At 40.9% G+C, this 24,592-nt stretch overlaps 1 protein-coding gene across 2 annotated transcripts in view; it reads left to right on the top strand.

The window, feature by feature from the left end:
* The window catches only part of GALNT10 (polypeptide N-acetylgalactosaminyltransferase 10), a 124,141-nt gene that overhangs the window by 51,990 nt on the left and 47,559 nt on the right, over positions 1–24,592 (top strand). For both annotated transcript variants that reach the window (XM_074960247.1, XM_074960248.1), the window contains exons 2-4: positions 589–691; positions 1,573–1,711; positions 5,457–5,623. In XM_074960247.1, the coding sequence (XP_074816348.1) occupies positions 589–691; positions 1,573–1,711; positions 5,457–5,623 (409 nt within the window). The remainder of the gene's footprint in view (positions 1–588; positions 692–1,572; positions 1,712–5,456; positions 5,624–24,592) is intronic.

The following is a 24,592-nucleotide window of genomic DNA, read 5'->3' as shown; positions in this document are numbered from 1 at the left end:
AACCGAACATTGACTTAACACAGCTTTGAAACTTTACTATGCAGAGGGAAAATGCTGCTTTCCCTTTATTTTTTTTAACACGGTATTTTATTTGCCTTTTTATTTGTTGGTTTCTGCTGCTACCTAATTGTGTACTTCACACTTCAGGTCCAAATAAGGTGTGTGGTTGACTGGTCAGTTCGTAACTCGTGTGTTCATGACTCTGAGGTGCTACTGTATGCTGATTAGTAACGATTCTGAAATAGGTTGCCCATTATAAAGCTTTATTAGATAAATAGGAAATAAGACCAGTTAACTTTTAATGTGAAAATGAGTTTTTAATGGACTTTGCGATTTAAAGGTGTCCTTACTAACAGACATTACACTCATTTTAAGTATGGTCCTACACCGCTGTACCATATTTGAAGATAATTATAGAACAGTGTTTTGGGGCAAGGAAAATCTTCTGCTGGACATAGCTGCAAATAAAAGCTGCCCCTTCTGCAAGTTCTGGTTCGGGCAAGGAGAAGTGGGTATTGGCTTTTCTCTTTGTGGATGGGTAAATGTGTTTCAAAGGTGTAATGGCTCTAATCTTGTGTGTATTAAAAGGGCTCGCATGTGAGGCAAAGGAAAGAAGTTTACTTTGATGATGGACAAAGGAAAAAGGACTGGCATGATAAAGAAGCTATAAGGAGGGACTTGGAGCGCATAGGTATGTAAGATCACTTATAAATGTATCTAATGTGGATCATAAAATGGTGTGGTCCCTTATTCAGCAGACTGAAGGGGGGGAACAGCATGCTCGTATGTTCTTAACACTGATCAACATCAGCTGCCTCTGTACCGCTCAAGAGTGACAGGGAATGAGAAGCATTTTCGCCAGTCTCTTGAGTAGAAGATGGTGGCAGCATATTGGCACTTCAAGGGTGGGTGCTGTTTAAAAAATTATAAATGCCTTTACAGTTCTGACAAATATTGCGGACCCATGAAAGGAGAAACATTGTTTTGTAAACTCTACAAGCGCTGTCATTCTAGAGGAATCTGTTTTGTTTCCATAGTTTGACGCGCAATTCGGAGTGCTTAAATTCTAATACAAAAGAGTTACGATGGTGAAGGACACTCAAACATGTGGAAATGTAAAGTTAAGGCTGCCTTGCTCACCTTAATAAAATGTTTCCAAGATTTCCCTTTTAAATGTCAGTAACCGCTTTGGGATGGGGGGTGAGGCTGAGATGAGAAATGTTTATACCATGTACAGGCACTCACATCTGTAAACCAAAAGAAACCTAATGGATCCAGCTTTGGTCCTATCAGTCTCTAATCCCTTCAATTCTGGCTTCAGAGTGAAGAGCTTAATGTTTCATATTTGCACAGCTGAGTGTTTCTAGCAAAATATACAGTACCCATTAAAATAAGTTGATGAAGTTAACCCAGTGCTGAGAATTTCTTGTAACTCGGAATATCAACTATGTACAAACAGTGTTGTTGAAGAAAGAATTTTCACAGAAAAGATGACTGCTTTTGTGTCAGTCTCTGGCCACTTAGACTGTGATTCGCCATGATGATACAGGTTTATTTTGTATCTATCCATAGGAAATGGAGAGCAGGGAAAACCTTATCCGATGACTGATGCAGAGCAAGTGGACCAAGCATACAGGGAAAATGGCTTTAATATCTTTGTGAGCGATAAAATTTCTCTTAATCGCTCCCTTCCAGATATCAGGCACCCAAAGTGAGTATATACTTGGTATTTGTGGTAATGAAAGTCTAGATGCCCTAATTTGCCATTCCCACTAGAATTTATTCTATTTCTGTATTTCATTTTTATGTACTGTTGGAGCCTCAACCCTTTCGGGGAGGTGGCTACCTCCTGCCTCATAGATCACTTTTTTCATGCTGATTAAATTGTATACTGAAATGGCCACAGCCATAGAACAATTAAAGCAAAAATTTTATGGTCATCTCTCTACTGGAAATTGGATTTAAATGTCCAGCTCACTTGACAACTGCACCAAAGAGCCATCAGATGGTAATGACTTGGTCACTAATTACCTGGGTTAGTTTTGCATAAGTGACCAGTTGGAAGTGAGACTGTACAGTTCCATGAGCCATTAATTCCTCTTGGAAGTCTGACAGAAACTAAGTTTCACAATCTTGAAACATCAAGGAAGGAAAACCAATTTTGGAGCATTCCAAAAAGATTGACTCATATTGTGAAGGGTCTATGAAGTGAATTTTCTCAGATACTCAGGGCTTTATAATAAACTTCTCTTTCTAGGGATTATAAGCATGGCCACAAAGTAGCTCTAGTCAGAAACTACTTTTGACTGTTGAATTCAGCTAGCTAAGATGTCTTTCCTGTGGAGTGGCATCAAATTTTACTTAGTTTTTCTCTAATTGCTAAGGAGAAAATCCTTCATGTTCATGTAGTCGTGAAAGGCTTAAGGCTTTCCTAAACAATGCCACAGAGTGCTTTGGTTATGGGGGGTATATGGTTCTTAGTCACTTTATAAACTTATCTTTTTAAATACTCGAGTGTGAATTTCTTCCATGGAAAGCTTTTTCAAACTTGATGGCAGTAATTTCATCTAGAAGTCTTGCAAACAAATTAGAAGCTAGGACTTTTTTAAAAATATTTTTTCTTTTTCTGTCTCAACTTTGCTATCTCATTATGAACATAACTGAGCTTCAGGCAACTTCAACTCTGCTAAACTGCATTTATTTGGATTGTTTTGGGCTTTGAGAATTTAAGCTTCAGATGGTACCTGAGGAATTAATGTATTGGCTCATGTTTCCTAATGTGTCACTAAGTTGCAGAATTAGCAATCGGAAGTCAGTTACTTTGACTTTTTAAAAATGTTTAACTTCAGGCTCTGGTCCCTAGTTAAAATTAATAAGTGAGGTGTCTGGGTCACCAACAATTTAAGCTATGACTAATGATACCAATGCAGCTGGTTTTCTTGAGTTAAACTTCCCTTACCATAGCAAGTTATAATTATGTGAGTCTCAAGAAGAGGATAAACAGTACTGGATATAATTGATGCTAGGATTAGCTAGAGAAGTGAACCGGGGTATATTTAAAGGAGACTTGAAATGAAAGCACTAATGACCGAAAGTTTCTGGTGTGCATTTTCCCCTCCTTAAAAAGATGTATTTGGAAATGGAGTGTCTAGTGTTTTATAGTGATGTGATGAGGGCAATTTATAATGAAGTTTGGGTAAGATGAAGTCTATAAGAGCATTTTCCAAAGAACTGAGCATGTTGTAGAATACTCTGAATTAATACCACCCCATTAATTTCTGGAATAGGAGCTGAAATTGGTTTTATATTCAGGAACATGCCCCAGGCAGAAGGTTATAGATTTAAGATTCTCATCAGATACAGCTTGTGTTGGCCTGTTAAACATAGAAGCTCTGGTACAGAGTGCTGGATCACCTTGAGCACCAGTAAGGTACAGACACTCCTGGGTTATGCAAGACCCGATTTATTCAAATTCACACTTACGGAAAAAGCTCTGTAAGCCAGAAATAGGATTTTCGAGTCACGGAAACTTTTGCGTAACGTACGGGTGTACGTTTCCGACTTACATGAAATTTGAGTTACGCAAGGCTTTCTGGAACGGAACGATTGCATAAGTCGGGGAGCGTCTGTATAGCTTTCTGGTTCTATTGCTCACTTTCCTTGTGTGCTGTAAACAGTATTCGAATAAGACATTGTGCTATATTGCACGCTAATGTTAGAGGGCTTTTAAAGGAATTGTAGAAATAATACCTGGAGAGAATAAACTTTGTTTGCAAACCTAACAGTGATAGCAGTTAAATATGACACTGATTATCCCCAGCCCCTCCCCATTTATAACCTTTTAGACTAAATAGCCTTATTCTGTCTCACCTGTAACTTCCCATACTATCTTTGCTTTCATCTGCTCTTTGCCAACTGTTGGGAGCTGCTAGTAGTAAACAGAATAGTACTTCTGTGTTGACTCTGTTCAGGTGTAGCTGGAGAGGATCAGTAAGAGTTTTTAATGAAGTTGAGCCACTAGAGCTTTCAAATAAACTATTTGTAGTCGTTTTTTTTTTTTTTTTAAATTAGAGGTAGCTGATATGCAGTCTTTGCTTTTGTTTCCACCCAATAACTAGCAGATTTAATGGTGAACAAATGGGCAACAGATGTTTTCCTAATGCTGTGGAATTTATTCTTGATCATAAAATTGCAATCGTTGTCTAAAACTTGTACAATAGTAGTCAGTGATTTATCTTGAATGAACTGTCACAGCAGAAGATTTTTACAAGACTCAAGCATGAGTTTCACAAGCTTTCACAGTGATGGAAGTAAATGCAAATCTTCCATACTGTGCTTTATAGTGATTGCTTGACACTGTCAATGTTGTTAAATCATATGAAAACAATGGATTATACACCAGATAAGAATGAACCGTGAATTTTTGTTACGTTGCTATCGCAGAGATGCCAGCCGTCCCTAATTTTCCATAATCCACCCAAATTGTGCTTGTAATTACAAAATTACTAATTTAGGCTTCAGTGTGCTAATTTTGCAAGCACCCATTTTATTGTGTGTGTGTGTGACTTACCACCACTTTGGTCCAATGAATACATCAAATAGCGCTGTGGCCACCGGGAGTGGTGGAGGTGGAGGTGTGCGGCATTCTTCTCCACTGATGCTCCAACAGCACAGTAAGGATCTGACAGGAGGCAAGTCACGGTGATTTTGAACGGGTTGGAGCACTGCTGGATTCACCGCCCAAGCCACAGGCTGCGTGTTGCACACTGACTGCCCTGTGTGGACCCTGCTAGTGCACTCTTGGTACCAGCAGGGTCCGCATGGGGAAGAATGCAGCATGCTGCCTGTGACTCGGGTGGTGAATCCAGCACCCCAAAATCCACGAACTCTCACAGTGGCTTGCCTCCTATTCAACCCTCACTGTACAATCAGTGAAGGAGGAGAAGCTGCAGGAGGAGGAGGCAGCAGAGGAGGAAAGAGGTAATGCAACTGAGGATGGAGAAGAAGAGGAGGATCATCCCAGGAAGGCAGCCAGGCCCTCAAATGGCCAAGGTAATTAAAGGCCTTGGGGCAGAGGAGGGCAGCTGTCCGAGAGCCAGTCCTCCTTTTCCCCTGTTCAGGGGTGGGGATTGGAGCAAAATGGGGGGGGAAGCCCAGACCCTCTCCTTGGCTGTACATAGGGAGGGGATGGGTGGGGAGAGAAGTTGGGAAAAGGGAGAGATCCAAGCAATCTCCCTAATTCCTCCCTAACTTTTTTCATAAGCATCCCATAAAGTCTGAGTGCAAGGCTGGCATCTCTGCTATTGCTGTCTACAGCAAAACCGTATGCAAGTCCCTGTGAGAAGATGCTGACGTTCCAGCAGGTTTTGGACATTCTTTGCTGCGTGCATTTATGAGAAATGTGACAGTGTGTCTGTTTACTTGGTGTGTTTATAACTTGTTTCATCCCTGTCTAGCTGCAATAACAAGCTGTACCTGGAGAAGCTCCCAAACACCAGCGTGATAATCCCATTCCACAATGAAGGATGGTCATCTCTCCTCCGGACAGTGCACAGCATCCTAAATCGCTCCCCTCCTGAGCTGATAGCAGAAATTGTGCTGGTGGATGACTTTAGTGACAGAGGTACAGTGACTTCCTATGTAGCATCTCTACCTATAGCTACATATACTTTTGTGCATTTTGTCAGGTAGTTTAGCAAAGAAGAGTAGAGTATTATCATCTGCCAAGAGCCAGCTTTAGGATTTTGGTGTCTCCAGTAACAGTCAGTTGATATCTCAGTAAGACCTTCAACAGAGCAAGAAGCTGCATTTCCTACAGCACTTGCATTACTTTAGGTATTGGTGGCAACAGCAATTTTCACAACACTGAGCTTAGTCTGGGTGGTAAATAAGGAAAGTAAGTGCTATTAATGTATTCATCAGCAAAACTCTGTGAATATTGGGTTCTTAAACACTTCCTATTTTGGTTTCTTAACCAATCAAAAGTGACCTTTTTTTTTAAATGGGATTTTCTTCCTTCATACAGAAAATAATTCTGTATTACGGAAGATATTAAAATTAATCTTGATGAATTGTTTTCATCCTAGAGACTTCACGGTTTAACATTTTTAGCTTTCTAGAAGTAAAAATAAATTTGGAAAATCCATAACCTTCATAATAACCAGCTCTCATATTGCACTTTTCACCAGTAGATCTCAGAGTTTTACAAAGGAGGTCAGTATCATTATCCCCATTTTACAGACAAGTAAACTAAGGCACAGTGGCATGTAGTCTTAGTTTTAGTCTCATAAGAATGGCCATGTTGGGTCAGACCAGTGGTCCAGCTACCCCAGTATCCAGTCTTCCAACAATAGCCAATGCGAGGTGCCTCAGAGAATGAACAGAATAGACAAACAAGTGATCCATTGTCTCGTCCATTCCCAGCTTCTGACAAACAGAGGCTAGGGACACTCAGAGCATTATGTTGCATCCCTGTCCATTCTGGCTCATAGCCATTGATGGACCTATCCTGCAGGATCTTATCTAGTTCTTTTTTGAACCATGTTATAGTTTTGGCCTTCACAACATCCCCTGCCAAAGGAGTTCCACAGGTTGACTGCATTGTGTGAAGAAATACTCTCCATTTCTCTCTCCCCTTCTCCGGGCACAGAAAACACCAAGCAACGAAGAATCACATTGTCCATTTACATCCTGATTTGGATTTATACTGATGTACCTGAAAACCCTTACAGTGATAGATTAAGTATAACCCATAAACAATATTAAGTCTCCATTCTGTATTCGCCACATGGCTCTGTTTATTCTGCAACAGAAATTGTACTGCACAGCAAGAATTCAACAGTATAGTTGTAGTGTGTGCGGTCACCTGTGTTCATTTCTATAGGCTAATAAGGGCAGAAGCTAGAGATAAGCCCAACACAAAGTGGCATTAGGTTTTTACACAAAAAGGGAATGGCCTTAAATGTGATGACTCTGATGAAGAACCATAGTGGGCCAAGCAAATAAATAATCACCAGCATGATTCATCAGCAACACAAATACAGCAAGTTTTGTTGTGATTGCAGCCCTGGTGCTTAATTTGTCATAGAGTCATAGAATATCAGGGTTGGAAGGGACCTCAGGAGATTATCTAGTCCAACCCCCTGCTCAAAGCAGGACCAATCCCCAATTTTTGCCCCAGATCCCTAAATGGCCCCCTCAAGGATTGAACTCACAACCCTGGGTTTAGCAGGCCAATGCTCAAACCACTGAGCTATCCCTCCCCCTAAATAATATACGCTATTGGAGCTGGAATTACCGCGACTGCTGGCACCAGACTTGCCCTCCAATGGATCCTCGTTAAAGGATTTAAAGTGTACGCATTCCAATTACAGGGCCTTGAAAGAGTCCTGTATTGTTGTTTTTCGTCACTACCTCCCCGGGTCGGGAGTGGGTAATTTGTGCGCCTGCTGCCTTCCTTGTAATGAGATTGGCACAACTGCCAAAATCATTTGTTCCTTTGGATCTGCTTGGACCACCATATGCGATGCTATATTAAATTAAACTGTGATTTAACTACTTAGGATAAAGTGAGGGCTAGAAACCCTCACGCTTCATGGCATAAAGTGACCATTAGATGGAAGAAATAATTCCGCTAACCTCTTTTATGTTGCAATCTGAAGTCTCATGTGGAGTTTGTACCTTCTCTGAAGCATCCAACATTAGCCAAAATCTGAGATGGAGTACTGGCCTTATGGGCTCATCAGTCTGGTCTAGCAATTCTTAAGTTTTTTTTTTTCCATTTTAATTATCAGACAACAAGAAGGTAATTACTTTATGCTGCAAGGTGTTTTTTTAACAAGATCCTTCCATCTGGAATTACACAAGGAACACAGGGATCTCTCCATGAGAGTGCTATTATGAGAAGCATTTCCAGATAAAAATCTTGAGGGTGAGAAATAGCTGCTATGACTGATTCTGAAGCTCCTGTAAAAGCATTAACTCAAACACCGATCAGTGGTGCTCTGACCCATATTGACTTTGAAATGCTAAGTGTTGCCCTCCGCTACAGTCCTTCTCCTGAAGTGTAACTTTCACTAGCTAGCAGGCAAAGCCTGGTAGTTTGAAAAGCGCATTAGGCTATAGATATATGGCATCGATGTTTAAAGTATTTTGAGACTGTCAGAAGAAAACACATTTTCAGCAAGCCCTCTTTTCTTCATCTTGGCATAAAAGATTAGGAACAGGAAAGTGAAATCGGGTCATTGGATCGACCCTCATGCTGTAACCAGATCTGCATTACATAAATAAGTTTTATTTTCCACACCCTACTTAATCATTGTTGATGGGGATTGTTTCTGCCCCTAAGTAAGTTTTTGTTTCTCTTTTAAGTTTCAGTCCTCTATTTATTCTCCTTTTCTGCACAGTGGCATTCCCTGCTGATCCCAGCTGCTTTTTCCGGTGACTGGTATTCTTTCTTCACCACACTGAAGTAATTTCCAAATCCCTCTCTGTCCCTATATAGACTTTTTCAAAGTTTTGAGGAGGCAGGGGCAGCAACAAATCCTTAAATGTGTGATCTTCACTTGAAAGTCAGAAAGCCCTGGTTTTTTAGGGGTACGGAGGCGTGTAATTTAAAAAACTTACTCAAAATGCTTGTCTCTGGGACTGAGAATTCTTGCAAAGTTAACAGCTGCATAATGCGTGTCTCTCTCCCTCCAGTGGAGCTTTGTCTTTAAACATTGCACTTAAAAGGTTACATAGCTTCCTTGGGCTTGGATCCAATTAGAACACTGTTCTGGCCACATGCTTATACCAATGTTAAGATGGACAAGAATTGAAGACTGTGTCTTATGTCAAGTTATGACAGCTCACTGGGCTGTGCCAAAAATAAAACCGAACCAGTGGACACTTACATAAAAAACAGTCCTTAATTTTTTTTCTGTCTTTCTAAAACATGAGTGAACTAGTACTATAGAAGTCAAGGAACTCATGGTAGTGCCTTGAGCCAGGGATACGTGGGACTAAGCTGCTCTCTTCACGTGGTGGTCCTGGCATGAGCTCCATAAATCTCTCCCAGTTCACCTCTCCTGAATTGCAGATCTGTTTATAATTAGATGTTCCAGCTGAGATCAGGACCCCATTGCGCTAGGTGCTGTGCAGCGAGTGAATGACAGCCCCTGCCCCGAAGAGCTTACTGTCTAAATAAGCCAGGCAGGCAAAAGGTGGTGTGGAAAGTGACTTGCCCAAGATCATACAGCAAGTCTGTGACAGAGCACCAATTCTGCATCTCTTTCTAGTCCTGCATGATGCCCAAAGCTGCTAAAAAGTATCACTTTGACCCCTTCTCACCACAGCCTGCAATAATAAAGTATATTTTTAGGGTTGGCTTAAGAGGATTTTGCCAACAGATCACCCCAACCCAAGTATGATTGAAGTAGTAAAATATCAAATGTGTTCTGCTTGCACCTCGAAGCAAGGAAAGTTTAGAGGAGTGTCTAAACAGCCCTGCCAGACCTTTTTGATATAAGTTTATTTTGTAGTGATATACTTTTGAAAAGCTGGGCAACCCTAGTAAGCCTGTCAGACCCAGTGTTGAGGTTCTGTGTGCTTAGCACTGAATCAGTGAGCTTGAATTCAGCTTGAGCTGGGAAAGTCCCTGAGGATTTCCATATATGTGCTGCAGTCTTATCCATACCTTCATTTTAGCAGAAGTTGTCTAGAGATTACTGCAAGCAGTGAGACTGTCTGTTTTCCTATCACTTACGTTTTTGGCTTATTTTAACACTGTTTACTCAGTCTCTTCATAGGAAGTGAATCTTTGTATTTCAACCTGAAAATGTTACTGCAGAGGATTCCATCTGTGACTACCGTAGTTGATATGGTAACTTGGCTACAGCTGCCAGGTGTTAAATCCCTCTTACACTTTTAATCTGTGTTCAGCTTTGGACAGAGGGACTGTTCGGGAATTTCTAGTGCTGAGAAGTGGGATGGGAAGTCACCAGTGAGCAGGTGAAAGTAGATAAGAAATTGAAGAAATATAGGGGAAAAAATGGGGGCGGCGGGGTGTTTGGATTTGGTGGCTGCCAAATTTTGTTCCAGAGCGCACCGTTAAAGGCAACTGTGTTTTTTGCATTAGTGAAGCCCTTAGACTAGTGAATCATTATCTGGAAGTGTCAAAAAAGAGCTATTTATTTCTTAATTTAAGGAGGGAGACAATTCTGTTACCTATAGCAGTAAACATTTTTCAACCAAAAAAGGTTACCCTGACAACAGTGCATTTTAATATGTTCCAGCAAAGGCCTTACTAAGCAGGATTTTTGAAATGTTTAATTTATTACTCATTACAGTACCTCCCTCTTGTACAAACACAGTGCACTGTTTTTTCATCCTGCTTTTCCCATGCCTGTAGTATAATAGATCAGATCAAAATCTATTCTTATAAAGCATATGGTAGCCAATAACTAGCAAGAGAGTGAAGTTACAGTAGAAAAGGCTAGCTGTCTAAATGGTCAATGTGGCACTCTTTCTTAAAGTACACTAAACATTTTACATGAGTTTTGAACTGTAGACAGGGGATCCTGTTTGCCATGAGTGTAGAGCATGTCATGCTTTAGCAACTGTTCTTGCTGGCGCATGTCCCTTCTCTAGCCTGAGAGCCATTTCATGGCACTTTCTTTTTCACTAGGCCATTGTCTCATATCTTCTAAAGGGGTGCCAAAGAATTTCAAAGTAGCAATTATAGTTCTTATTTTAGACCATGACTGTGACTTATTGCTATATTCCACCTTCTAATAGCTAGTTTCTAGCATCCAAGCAGTATTCCTGATAAGATCACCAAAGTCTCACGTCCCTCATACTCTTTAGCCACGAATCTAGTTCTTGGACATGCTTGCAATATAAGCATTGACTTTTAGCAAGAATTGCTGATGATTTTGACTTATAGAAAAATGTACGTTCCTCCAGTTGGCTGCATCAAACACTTTGGGGGGGGGGGAATTGAAACATGGGAACTAACCTGCCCAGCAGCATGTGTCTCTTAATAAAAATTTGTTGTTAGGTTTAGAATGTAATAAGATGAAACTCTCAGGTCATGTGAGTTCTGCTGCAAACATATCTCAACTTGATTATTTCAGGTGGCCACACATGTAGTAACATCAATCCTTATGGGTAAGCAGAGATCAAAATGTGAATTATGACTTCACAATTCCTGATCATAAATAAATGCTTAGCTATGGCAGTTCTTTGTGGATTTATGGCTGTTTAATTTCATTCATTAATTCTAATGATCTGAGTTAAATTATTAAGCTCTTTCATATCCTGGTTGGCAGGGCCTTAATTATATCCCTTGTTATCAGAATGGCCCTAAGAAAAATAAGACACTATTCCTTATTTTCATATATGTCACTCTTCTCCTGGGGACCATCAGATGTAGAATTTGCATGCTTTCTGATTACTTCATCATAGTGCTGTTGACTGGTAAATGAGTATATTTGTCCTAATAGACTATGGGAGGAGAAGTTGTTAAGGTGCAGGTCAGTTTGAAACATAGCTTGTTTTCTGCTAGTCCTCATGACCTTTTTTTTTTAAAGTTGATTGGGGCACTGGATGGTTTAGTGCAGTCAGTAAAAGTGGAGGAGCCACTTGCCTCTACATCACCAGTTTGAATCTGACTCCAGCTGCAAAGAGACCAAAAGTCATGATCCATCGGCTGTTTGGTCTGGGTGAATTGAATTGATGGTTTCCGTGTACGTGCTCGTACTCGGGCATCCCTGTTGCATGAATCGCCCTCAGGATTGCATCTGTGTTCTTGTGAGGTCCGAGTTCAAAAGTGGAATGCGTGTGGTGTTTGCACTGCCACCTCACTCGTGCAGGTGGGATATTGTCTTTCCAGGCCAGAGTCAGCACATCTGGAGAGGGCAACAGGTGAGTAGTTTGTGCTGCTGTTGCCTGTTACACTGGTTTTGAGGTTAGATGGGACTTCAGTTTTGAGTGCTGTCGTGACAGAATCTTTCATGAGTTTAAGAACTTTAAACTAATGAGCTTAGTCCCCACTGTGTGTGGTGATTTTGGTACCTGTTGTGCATGTAGGCAAAAACCATATGTCCTCTTTTTCCAGTGAGTGGCTTCTTTATGGACATTTTTTATCTTGGATCAGAAAACTGAATGTTACCTTCCCCATGCTTGTCCAGACTTGAACCTCAGGCCCAGCCAAGTACTGCTCGGCACAAGACCAAAGGCAGCAGAAGGGCAGTGCAAACTATGACCTTCTCCATTCCCTCAAATCCTGGGATGGGCCAGGGGCTGAATTAGCCTCCAGTTCCAGTGTCAGCAGCCTCACTGCAACACCAGAGAAGGCGAAGAGACGATTCTGTAGTGAGGTTGTACAGCCCAGTCTGACCACATCTCCCTCTCATGCTGATTCTCTCAACCATCGTACATAGCTGGTGTGGTGGAGCCTTCTACAACTGCGGGACAATCTTCTTTGCTGGCAGTCAAATTCTACTGTTCTGTTAGTTGCTCTCCTTGTTCACATTGGATTATAAGCAAAGCCTCTTCCAGCTAGAGACTAGATTTGAATAGCAGCAAAATGCCATTTACAGGGAAGAAACTTCAGAGAGTTAGTGTGTTGAAACATCTTGGAAGATTACACCTCGTCAAACAATACGCTTGTGGCCATATGTGCCCACTTACTCAGATCCCGGGGAGTGCTCGACCCCTGCTCTGTCCCACTCCACCCTTTCCTCCAAGCTCCATCCCCTGCCCCACCTCTTCCTGCCTCATTCCGCCCCCTGCCCCTGCTCTGCACCCCTCCTCCCCCAGCATGTCCTGCACGCTGCTGAACAGCTGATCTGCGGTGGGTGGGAGGCACTGGGAGGGAGGGGAGGAGCTGATCGACAGGGTCCCCAGCGGGTGGGAGGCACTACAGGGGAGGAGGAGGCACTGATCCGCAGGTCTGCTGGTGGGTGCTGAGCACCCGCTATATATATTTTTTTTTTTTCCTGTGGGTGCTCCAGCACCTATGCTTGTGACAGTCCATACTTCTCATTGCCACAGTCGTCTTGGATCAGAAGTAGTCAGTCATCAAAAGGAAAGTCAACTTATGAAAGCAAAATGTTACAATAATTGCCAGCATTTAAATTTTTCTGTCTGGAATGAAACAGCATTGGATTTGTCAGCCCTTTCTTTGATGAAAAAGATGGTGGGGTTTTTTTCCTTTCACCTTTCATGCCATTGGAAATTTTTACATTATTCAATTCGTTGAATCGTTGTCTGCCACAAGGCTGTAATGTAATTGCTGAACATAATTTAAAGAGCTGGATCACTGAGTAAGCAGCCTTTAAAAAAAAAAAATACTATGTGCAGAAAAAAGGTATATTTATGTAACAGAGGTGGTTCAGAACGACCTCTGATAATCCTACTTACTGTACCACGTAACTCCATAGAAGTGAAATTAGTGGCTGCTGCTTAGTGTTGAAATAATGTTGTACATCAGTCACTTATTTTGATACTCAATCATCTGGATATTCACTGACAGCCCATTCTTAACCATTTTTAATACTGCTTTTGTATAAATGGCTGGGTGTTTTAAATAAGGTATTGTCCCTTGTTAAGACACGACAGTCATAGCTTCACTAAAAAGTCATGCAGAGACGTATCGTTAAAGCTTTTACATGTTGTTAAAAACACCACATTAATGCAGTGAAAGTTGAGATCGAGGATTCAAAACACTGGAATCTCCAAAAGTTAAGGCTGCTCTGGAAAAGTTTACTCATGTTGCCAATTTTGCCATTTTTATTGTGTTCATTAATTATAGTATTTCGTTGGGATTTAACTTCTACAAATACCTTGTTAGATGTAACTCTTGTGATGACATAATTGTTCTAACCACTACTTGACCTCAACTGAATGCCATTTCGACTTGTTCAGCCTAATATTGCAATGAGACACTTGATACGAGCCTCATGTTGATTACAGTATATAAAGCCCTACTTGTTCTGGGACCCAGTTATCCAAGAGACATGCCTGGAGAGCAAGTTTTTTGTTTTGTCTGAAGAATCTTATCAATTGGTAAGTACAGCAAATTGGAAATCAGGACATCTAGGTTCTATTCCTTTGGGACAGCTAGGTCTCTGCTTGAGCATCCCATTATCCTTGCACCTTCAGGAAGCTGGAACCAAATACATTCCCCTCTCTGTTTCCAAAAAGTATGCTATTTCCTTTGGGCTCTTTCAGTATAGCTGGATACAGCAGAGTACTTCTCTTATATGTTTCTCTTTACCTCCAAAAATTTTGTTCACTCTGCAAATTGAGCTGTCCTGGGAATATTTATTGTCCTGGTATTCTGATTTTTCCTTCCATTTCCACCCCACCTCTTCCAGGTTTTATTTGACCAATAAAGTGTGCAGTGAGGATTGTAGCTGTTCTTTAACAGGGGCACTAGTGTTAGTAAGCTAGCTTAACTCCCTCTCTGAGAGGCATCTTTTTTTCAAAAAAAAAAAAAAAAAAAAAAAGTGGTGCGAGCTGAGGACCCTTCACCCCTCATAAATAGCAGTTTGTCAGGGTTCCCTCCCCACTCTGAACTCTAGGGTACAGATGTGGGGACCTGCATGAAAGACCCCCCCCAAACTTATTTCTACCAGCTTAGGGTAAAACTTCCCCAAGGCACAAACTTTTTTTGCCCTTGAAGGATACGCTGCCACCACCAAGCGATTTTAACAAAGAATCAGGGATAGGATCACTTGGAGTTCCTATTCCCCCAAAATATTCCCCCAAGCCTTACACCCCCTTTCCTGGGGAGGCTTGAGAATAATATCCTAACCAATTGGTTACAAAGTGATCACAGACCCAAACCCCTGGGTCTTAGGATCATAGAGAAATCAGTCAGGCTCTTAAACAGAACTTTATTAGAAAGAAAAAAGGTAAAAGAAGCACCTCTGTGAAATTAGAATGGAAGATAATCTCACAGGCAGTCAGATTCAAAACATGGAGAATCCCTCTAGGCAAAACCTTAAGTTACAAAAAGACACAAACAGGAATACACATTCCCTCCAGCACAGCGAATTTCACAAGTCAAAAACAAAAGCAAAATCTAATGCATTTTCTAGCTAGATTACTTACTAACTCTATAGGAGTTGAATTGCTTGCTTTCTTGATCTGAGGCATCACACAGACACCCCCCCCCCCCCCCAGATCTGAAAGTATCTTGTCTCCTTATTGGTCATTTTGGTCAGGTACCAGCCAGGTTACTTGAGCTTCTTAACCCTTTACAGGTAAGAGGATTTTATAGTACTGTATCAGAGCTTTTTTAACCCCTTCCCTTTCAATTCTGACAGTTATTCCTTCTTTAGGCATCCTCTTCAGCAGTTCTTGCTTTGTCTGTATTTTGCTTTTTCCTCATGTTTGGCCAGTGCTCTTTGTTGTATCCCCTCAGCTTTCTTCACAAAGCCCTGCTGATTGCTCAAAAGTTTATCCACAGTAGAGACTCCAATTACCTTAGGTTTTAAAACTGCAGCTGTTAAATATGGGTCTTACCCATTCACTTCTGTGCCAGACACACTACTAACCACTACTAACTTGTTTTGCAGATAGGCTCCTCTCACTTTTGGTTTCAGTCTCTCTCCTTAAATCCCATATTTAAAAGTGATCTTGAGAAGATGCCCATATGGAATAGTCTGTATAGAAAAAAGAATATGGGCACGGCTGCTTGAGCAGTACCAGAAGCAGTGCAATTTTGCCCCCTGGGTATATAGAACCCAGCAGTCATATTACAAGCAACATGCTGATTGAAAGGGAGAGGAGAGGGAACCTTATTAATGTACAACTGATTTGACAATGGGTGCAACATCAGGTGCATGTTGAAAGTAGCCTGGTTTCATTAAACGTATCTGCCTGGTTTTAATTGATAGAAATCATGCTTTTAATATCTCAAATGGGAAAGGGTTTAATACTTGATTTCTTTTCAATCTTAAAATGGAATGGTAAAGGATTTATCCAGCTAAAAGCATTATCTTGTCTGTAGACACTCATTGTACAACTGTACAAGTACACTTTTCTCCTAAAATGCACGGTTAGCGCATGAATATTAATATTCAGTGATTGTACTTGGGACAATGTGGTGACAGTCATTTGTGGTCTTACTAAAGTTTGAATGTGACCTCTCGTATTACATTAACCCTTGAAGAGCATTTACTTTTCATACAAAGCTGATTAAAGTAAGTTAATTAAAGTATAATTCACTCTTTAGATTCTTACAAACTCTGTTTACACCAACAGCCCATTTTAGCTCTTATGTTGTATTACTTTTCTTTAAGGAACTGGTTCATTTGAAACCTTTTCTTGTAGCTGCACCAAGTTTTAGTAACTGCTCTAAGGACCTGTCAAAAGATCAATTTACTTTAATTGAAAGTCCAAGAATGAAAATGTTTCCCCTTCCCTCTGTAAATAGTTCTAGATCCTTTCAGATTTGTCTAGGCTCAGAATGTGGATATAGGATGCTGAAAATGTGCCCTCTGACACCTGGATTTGTTCAGTGCATCGCTTAATTTGTTTAGATATGTGAAAACTGGAAATTTGACCCAAAAACAGATTTTTCTTCCCTTTCCCTTTCATTAGAGTAGAACTCCTCTCATGTAACGTACTCATGTACAATCAAATCCCACTATGAACTACTGCACACAATCAGAACAATGAGATAGTCTAGAGGTTTAACACTAGCTGATGTATTGAAGTCAAATTGCAACACCAGAACTCTTAAATGCTGTAGATGGAAAGTTCAATATGCATTGGCCATTTGTATAAGAAACTGTTTTTACCCTTGTGGAGATTGGGGATTCAGGGTAAAATTTTCAGAAGTGCCAAAGTAGCATAGGCACTACAGTAGAACATCAGAGTTACGAACACCAGAGTTACAAACTGACCAGTCAACCGCACACCTCATTTGGAACTGGAAGTATTCAGTCAGGCAGCAGCAAAGACCAGAAACCCCATACAATAAAGTACTGTGTTACATGTAAACTACTAAAAAAAGGGAAGCTTAAAAAAAATTGACAAGGTAAGAAAACTGTTTCTGTACTTGTTTCGATTAAATTAAGATGGTTAAAAGCAGCATTTTTCTTCTGCACAGTAAAGTTTCAAAGCTGTATTAAATCAATGTTTGGTTATAAACTTTTGAAAGAAAAACTGTAACGTTTTGTCCAGAATTAACCTCCATTCCCGAGGCTATTCGTAACACTGAGGTTGTACGGTAGTTGACTTAAGTGTCATTGAAAGACAGTAGGGTTCAGACTCCCAAGTCACTTAAGAACTTTCAGATGTGTTGTTTCACAGTCTAGAAACAGTGACTGTTCGTTCTCTGAATTGCGCCAAGGGATAAGAGGAAAGGTTCTTTCATGGATCAATAACTGGTTGAAAGAAAGGGTAGGAATAAATAGACAGCTCTCACAATGAAGAGAGGTGAAGAGATTCCCGCAAGAATCTCAGCTGGGACCTGTGCTGTTCAACATATTCATTAATGATCTGGAAAAGGGGTGAACAGTGAAGTAGCAAAGTTTACAGATGACAAATTATTCTAGATATTTAAGTCCAAAGCAAACTGCAAAGAGTTCGAGGGATCTCAAAACTGGGTGACTTGGCAACATGTGCAGCATTGATCAAAAAGGCTAACAATATTTTCAGCACTATTAGGAAAAGGAAAAAATAAGGCAGAAAATATAATGCCACTAAATAAATCCATGATGTGCCCACACCTTGAATAGGGTGACCAGAACTGGACACGGTATTATCTCAAAAGGATATAGTGGAACTGGAAAAGGTTCAGAGAAGGGCAGCAGATAGGATCCAGGGTATGAAACAGCTTCCATATGAGGAGAGAGGAGAAAGATTAGGGTTGTTCATCTTGGAAAAGAGATGTCTGATGGTGTTGTGATGAAGCTCTATAAAATAATGAGTAGTGGGAAAAGGTGCTTAGAGAAATGTTGTTTACCCTTTCACACAACACAAAAATAAGAGGTCACCCAATGAAATTAATAGGCAGCAGGTATAATACAAGGAAGGGGAAGTACTTTTTCGCACAATGCACAGTTAACATGTGAAACTTATTACCATGGGAAGTTGTAATGGCCAAAAGTATAACGGGCTTCAAAGAAGAACTGGATAAGTTCCTAGAGGATAGGTCCATCAATGGCTATTGGCTATTAGCTATGATGATTAGGGACACAACCTCATTCTTGGGACAGCCCTAAACCTCTATCAGAAACTGGGAGTGGAAGATGGATGGATTGCGCCACAAATGCCCTTTTCTGTACACTCCTTCTGAAGCTCTGGTATGTGGCACTGTTGGAGATAGGATACTGGGGAAGATGGACCATGGTCCGAATCAGTATGGCAGCTCTAATGATCTTATGTAAGTAACATAGCTTTTATGTTTTTATTGCGGTAAAATTTGTAAATCCCAAATTGAAGTTAACTTGTAGCCCAATTCAGATGCTCATTTTGTCTTGCAAAGGCTGTCTAATCAGTTTATTCTCCCTCCCTTTCACCTCTGACCTCTGCTTTATAGATCTGATTTATTTTAGGGTACTGTTATATAGGAAATAAACAGAGCTCTGGATCCATAATCAAATTTAACTACATAACCTCATTTTAGAGCCACTAAATTAAGTACCATTGATTCTTTGAGTGCTTACATATGTCCATTAAACTGTAGGTGTATGTTCATCACATACACCAGTGACAGAGTTTTCTCGAGCAGTACCCAGGGGGTGGCCCGGCCCACTTCTAGGCTCTGAAATGAGGGTATAAAGGGCACAGTCACTCCACTGCTCCTTCAGTTCCTTCTTGCTGTTGGTGGGTGGAGCGTTAGTGTTCCCTGTGAACAAGCAAACCTCATACATTGGATGCTTTCCTGTTTCTGTGGAACAAATAGCTCCTCTGTGCATACCTATGAGTATCCCAGGGTGATTGTCAAGCTCAAGCAAGATCAGGGTAGAATGATCCTTCTAGCTCTAGCCAGGCCAAGACAGAGATAGTGTTCACATCTCCACAAGCTGTAACCAGTCATCAGAGACCTCCACAGAACCATGATGAGTGCTTCACTCAGATCTGCAAATGCTGCATCTTACAGCCTGGTTCATCAGTGGTTGAATGTAGAGGAAGCACATTGCTCGCTGGCAGTCCAGAATGTGCTCTTTGATAGCAGAAAGCTGTCCACATGAGCTGCTTACTTGAGTAAATGGAAGCCTTTTTCCATCTGGGCAGCATCCTCTAACATACCCCTGACTCAGATGATGACTCAATCAGGTATGGACTTCAGGTCCATTAGGATGCCTCTGGTCGCCATCTTGACATTTTACCCTTGCATAGACGGTGTCATAAATACAAAGGGAAGGGTAAACACCTTTAAATCCCTCCTGGCCAGAGGAAAAACCCTTTCACCCATAAAGGGTTAAGAAGCTAAGCTAACCTCGCTGGCACCTGACCAAAATGACCAATGAGGAGACAAGATACTTTCAAAACTGAAGGGGGGGAACAAAGGGTCCTGTCTGTCTGTGTGATGCTTTTGCCGGGACCAGAGCAGAAATGCAGGTCAGAACTCCTGTAAAGAGTTAGTAAGCAATCTAGTTAGATATGCATTAGATTCTGTTTTGTTTAAATGGCTGATAAAATAAGCTGTGCTGAATGGAATGTATATTCCTGTTTTTGTGTCTTTTTGTAACTTAAGGTTTTGCCGAGAGGGATTTTCTGTGTTTTGAATCTGATTACGCTGTAAGGTATTTACCATCCTGATTTTACAGAGGTTTTTCTTTTACTTTTTCTTTAATTAAAATTCTTCTTTTAAGAACCTGATTGCTTTTTCATTGTTCTTAAGATCCAAGGGTTTGGGTCTGTGTTCACCTATGCAAACTGGTGAGGATTTTTATCAAGCCTTCCCCAGGAAAGGGGGTGTAGGGCTTGGGGGGATATCTTGGGGGGGGGAGATGTTTCCAAGTGGGCATTTCCCCTGTTGTTTTTGTTAGACATTTTGGTGGTGGCAACATAAGGTCCAGGGACAAAAGGTAAAAGTTTGTACCTTGGGGAAGTTTTAACCTAAGCTGGTAAGAATAAGCTTAGGGGGTCTTTCATGCAGGTCCCCACATCTGTACCCTAGAGTTCAGAGTGGGGAAGGAACCTTGACATGCTGGCAGAGCAGTGGGATCATTTTGAGATCAATTTGAGATTTTTTTTTTAACCAGAAGCACAGATTTTAAAAGGACATTCCCCCCCCCCCCCCCTTTGGGCTGCTTGGAAACAGGTTTTAAGCTGAAAGCAGTTAGGTTTTTTTGGTCTCTGCCTGGGGGCCAGAGCAGAGACAAAAGGGATTTGTCTTTTTTGAGCTGGAGTTTTCTCTACCTCAAGGCAGGGTAGTTAACCTCCTGCAGGGAAATTCACACATTTTTCACAGACCTGAAGAGGTTGGTGGGGGTTTTTTTGTTTTTGGTTTTGTTTTTTTAAGCTAAGAGCAGCTAGAGGGTTTTTCTGTCTCTTTGCCTGGAGACAAAGGATTTTTCTGTAGGCTGAGAATACTATGAGAGAACATAGGTATCAGGTTACAGCACAACCTATTTTATCAGCCATTTAAACAAAACAGAATCTAACGCGTATCTAACTAGATTGCTCACTAACTCTTTACAGGAGTTCTGACCTGCATTCCTGCTCTGGTCCCAGCAAAAGCATCACACAGACAGAGAGAACCCTTTGTTTCCCCCGCCTCCAGCTTTGAAAGTATCTTGTCTCCTCATTGGTCATTTTGATCAGGTGCCAGTGAGGTTACCTTAGCTTCTTAACCCTTTACAGGTGAAAAGGTTTTTCCTCTGGCCAGAAGGGATTTAAAGGTGTTTACCCTTCCATTTATATTTATGACAGACGGTAAGACTGTTTTCATTTACCCAATCATGACCAGGTTCCTGAAAGGTCTTGATAGGCTGTTTCCACCTGTCAGAGACCAACACCTTTCTGGGATTTGAATCTGGTGTTGTCTGCACCTATGGACCCTCCTTATGAGCTTTTGCAATCGTACTAATTTTACACCTGACAGCACAGGTAACTGCCTTAATGGCTGTCATCTCTGCCAGGAGGATGTGAGGGCTGAATGCATCAGTCACTGATCCACCGTACAGTTTTCTCCAGAGACAAAGTCCCTCTCAAATGTGGTGTCTGGTTTTTCCACCTGAATCAGTCTATCTACCTACCAGTTCTCTTCTTGAAACCACATATATGTAAGGATGAGCAGAGGCACCATAACCTGGATATTCGTCAAGCATTGGTGTTTTACCTAGATAGGGCAGAGTCTTTTATGGTATCTTCATCTCTTATGCAGAATGTATGAGGGGCCATCTAATTAGAAATCAGAGGCTTTGGAAGTGGGTCACTAGCTGTATTACAGTGTGTTATGCTGCCAGAGGAGTAACTCCTCCAGACAAACTCTCAGCGCACACAACTAGAGTTCATTTCACCTCAGCAGCATTTGTGGCACACATGTCATAATGGACACCTGGGGAGCAGCAATGTGATCTTTCATTCATACGTTTACCAGGCTTTATGCACTGTCCACTGCAGCACAGGAGGATGCTAATGTAGGACAGGTGGTCCTACAGTCCCTCTTCTGATGAGCCTCTGTGCCTCACCACCTCAGATAACAGCTTGGGGATTCACCTGCAGTGTAATGGACCTATGCAAGCACTCGAAGAAAAAACAATTACTCACCTTCACGTAACTGTTGTTCAAGATGTGTTGCATATGTCCATTACACAATCCACCCTCCTTTCCCAATGCATTACAGTCGGCCATCAGTTCCGGTGCAAAGGAACTGAAGGAGGGGCGGGGAGATTCTGCTCTTTAGGCCCTCAATTTGGAACACAAGGAGCTTGGCAGTGGGTGGAGCCACCCCATACAGGTACCACTAGGGAAAACTCTCCAGCACCGGTGCACAAGATGCAAGAACACCAACCGTGTAATGGACATATGCAACACATCTCGAGCAACAATTACAAGGAGGTAACTTTTTTTCATTCTTATATTAACTTTCTAAATCTTGAAAGTATTGATATTGTGGTATTTCCATTCTCAGATGTATGCGTCTTGATAAAAGGACATTCAGCTGAAAACTGCAATGTTCAGTATTTCATAACTAGCTGGAAAACATGAAAAATATTCTGTTTATGCATTTGGAAGGGGGCAGGTATATAGAGCCCCCAAGTAGCTTTGTTTCATAGCAAGCCTGTTGCAAAACAAGTTCTACACAATTCATTTTTCAGTTCTCGCAATTAATTATTGTAAAATCAAAAGTTACTCACAGCTGGAAGAATGATTGGGAAAGGGGGACTCTGGGGGTTGATGGAAAGGATCCAGCTTATTACAAGCAAACTCTGTTTCTGAGCTAATTACTGTGCAGTTGGAAAGATGTCCAGCTAACGAAACAAGATTCTGAAGCAGATTTTCCATCCCTGTTTCAGTTTATGAAGTGGATCCCAACTACATTGTTTGCTACTGTGAACACCATGATATATGTAGCTTGCATTAGCAATGGACTGTGGCAAAAATCCCCCACCCCACCCACTTTGAAGCAAATGCCTTCATCTGCTAGGAGTGAAATATCTAGATAACTGCCAGCTGCACTACAAATCAGCATTTTAATACTTTACAGCTGTTTCTCTGCATAAGTTAATTAGAAATGTGATTTGAGCACTGTCGTCCCTCGTTATGTGTGATGTGTCTATTATTGATAGTTTTCTTTTTTAATAGGCATTATAGGCAGCATCAGTAAAGCAAGAATTCTTATACAGGGACTTTAATAACAGGAGTTCAGTCTGTGTTAAATTTCTGTGCCATTAACAGAGACATATGACACACTGGCCAACTCTTCTGTTAAAAAGGAGACAGTACTGCTTTCATATATAGCCTCTGAAATTCTTGATTTGTCCTTCAGGATAAACTCAGTCCTCCTGTACATCAGAGAGATTATAGTAAAAAATGAAGCTAGTAATTATTGAAATGAGATCTGATGTGGAATCTGACAGGACTGAGCTACACCCAACCTAGGGTCTGATTCAGAAAAAGTCTCTAAGGACAGTGTTTAGGTGTTTTCCTGAGTCAGGGCCCTAAGAAAGTTACCAGGCTCTTTGGTGGGGTAGTTGCATGTTCATGGCTCAAGTCTTAAAGGCAGTGGCTCTTTCCACGCGCTGCAGATACGCATGTATGCTTTCCTTGTCTGGGATTCTCTGTCCAGGGAAAAACTCCAGCTGAGCACTGGTTCTGATTGGCTGTGAGGTGGAGAGTAACACTGGGTGACATACACACAAACTCTTGTTGTGAGGATTTGAAGCAGTGTTAAGGGAAATTGTTTTAGTTAGAACTCATGCAGAACACTGGGAGTGGAGCTATCCACAGTCTAAGCTTGGCTGCTTATCCATTATTGTTCAGGTACAAAACCCTGGTTTATTGTGAGTAAAAAAGGCTACAACTCTCCTAAATCACTCATTTCTCCAAACAAGGAATTAAGTCAGGACAGTTCACATACTTCCAACAAGAATAGTGTTTAGCAAGTTATGCTTAGGAAGATGTCACTGTAAAATAGAACCCTTCTTATACACATAATGGATTTTAACTAACTATTCCCAGAAGTTGAACAGGTGTTATCAAGATGGCACTGCCCCCACCTTCTTTCAGTGCCTCAGATTATTTAGTTGTATTGTATTTGTATTTTTCTAAAACCAGGTTGCCAAAACTTGCATTTTTATTAGTGAAAGCGGAGAGCGTCAAACTAAACATAAACTTATTGCCAGTCAAATGAAATGAAATGCAGATGCTGACAAGTGAGCATGAATCGGATTGCTTGCCTATCTGACAGCTGGTTTTAGGACCGAGCTGCACTTCATAAATTTATTTAATTCTGTACTTCTTCACCCTGGAGGTCGTAATTCTTATTCTGGTAAGATCAGATTTAGGCTGCAACAAGTTCCTGAGTACTGGGAACAAAAATAGTGAGCCATCAAAAAGTTTACTCATAGCTGGAGCTGGATGGGAAACAGTTTTACCATCCCATGAGAATTTTTTGAGATTTTGAATAATTTTCCTATCCTGAACTTGGACAAAAAGTCAACTTCAAATTTTCACTAATCAAAAATCTGATTTCTTGAGTCAAGTTAATCAAAACATTTTGTTCTTTATTTCTATCTTTTATTTTTCTTTTTGTAACTAGATTAGCTTAAATTTCAAAATGAAGTCATTTTGAAACAAAGTTTTCACTTAAAAAATTTCAAAGCATCCTGTTTTGACAGTGTTTTGTAACTTCAGAAAGATTCAAAATGGGAAATTCATCAAAACCAACCCTTTCCTAGATACAAACTGACCAGCAAGTTTAGGCTTGAAATTACACAAAGGTTTAGACAGAGGAGTCAAGTTCTGGAACAGCGTTCCAGGTGGGGCAAAAAACCTAACTTGTTTTAAGACTGAGTTTGATAAATTTGTGACAGGGATGGCATGATGAGGTTACATACAATGGCATATGGCCCATCTGCATCTGTTATATTAGGAAATATCTCCAGTGGCTCGAGATTGGACACTAGATGGGAAGGGC

The sequence above is a fragment of the Natator depressus genome, chromosome 8, assembly GCF_965152275.1.
Source record: "Natator depressus isolate rNatDep1 chromosome 8, rNatDep2.hap1, whole genome shotgun sequence".
In the NCBI taxonomy this organism is placed as follows: domain Eukaryota; kingdom Metazoa; phylum Chordata; order Testudines; family Cheloniidae; genus Natator; species Natator depressus.
Note: the sequence above shows the minus strand (reverse complement) of the source record. Positions and strands in the feature narration are given on the sequence as shown.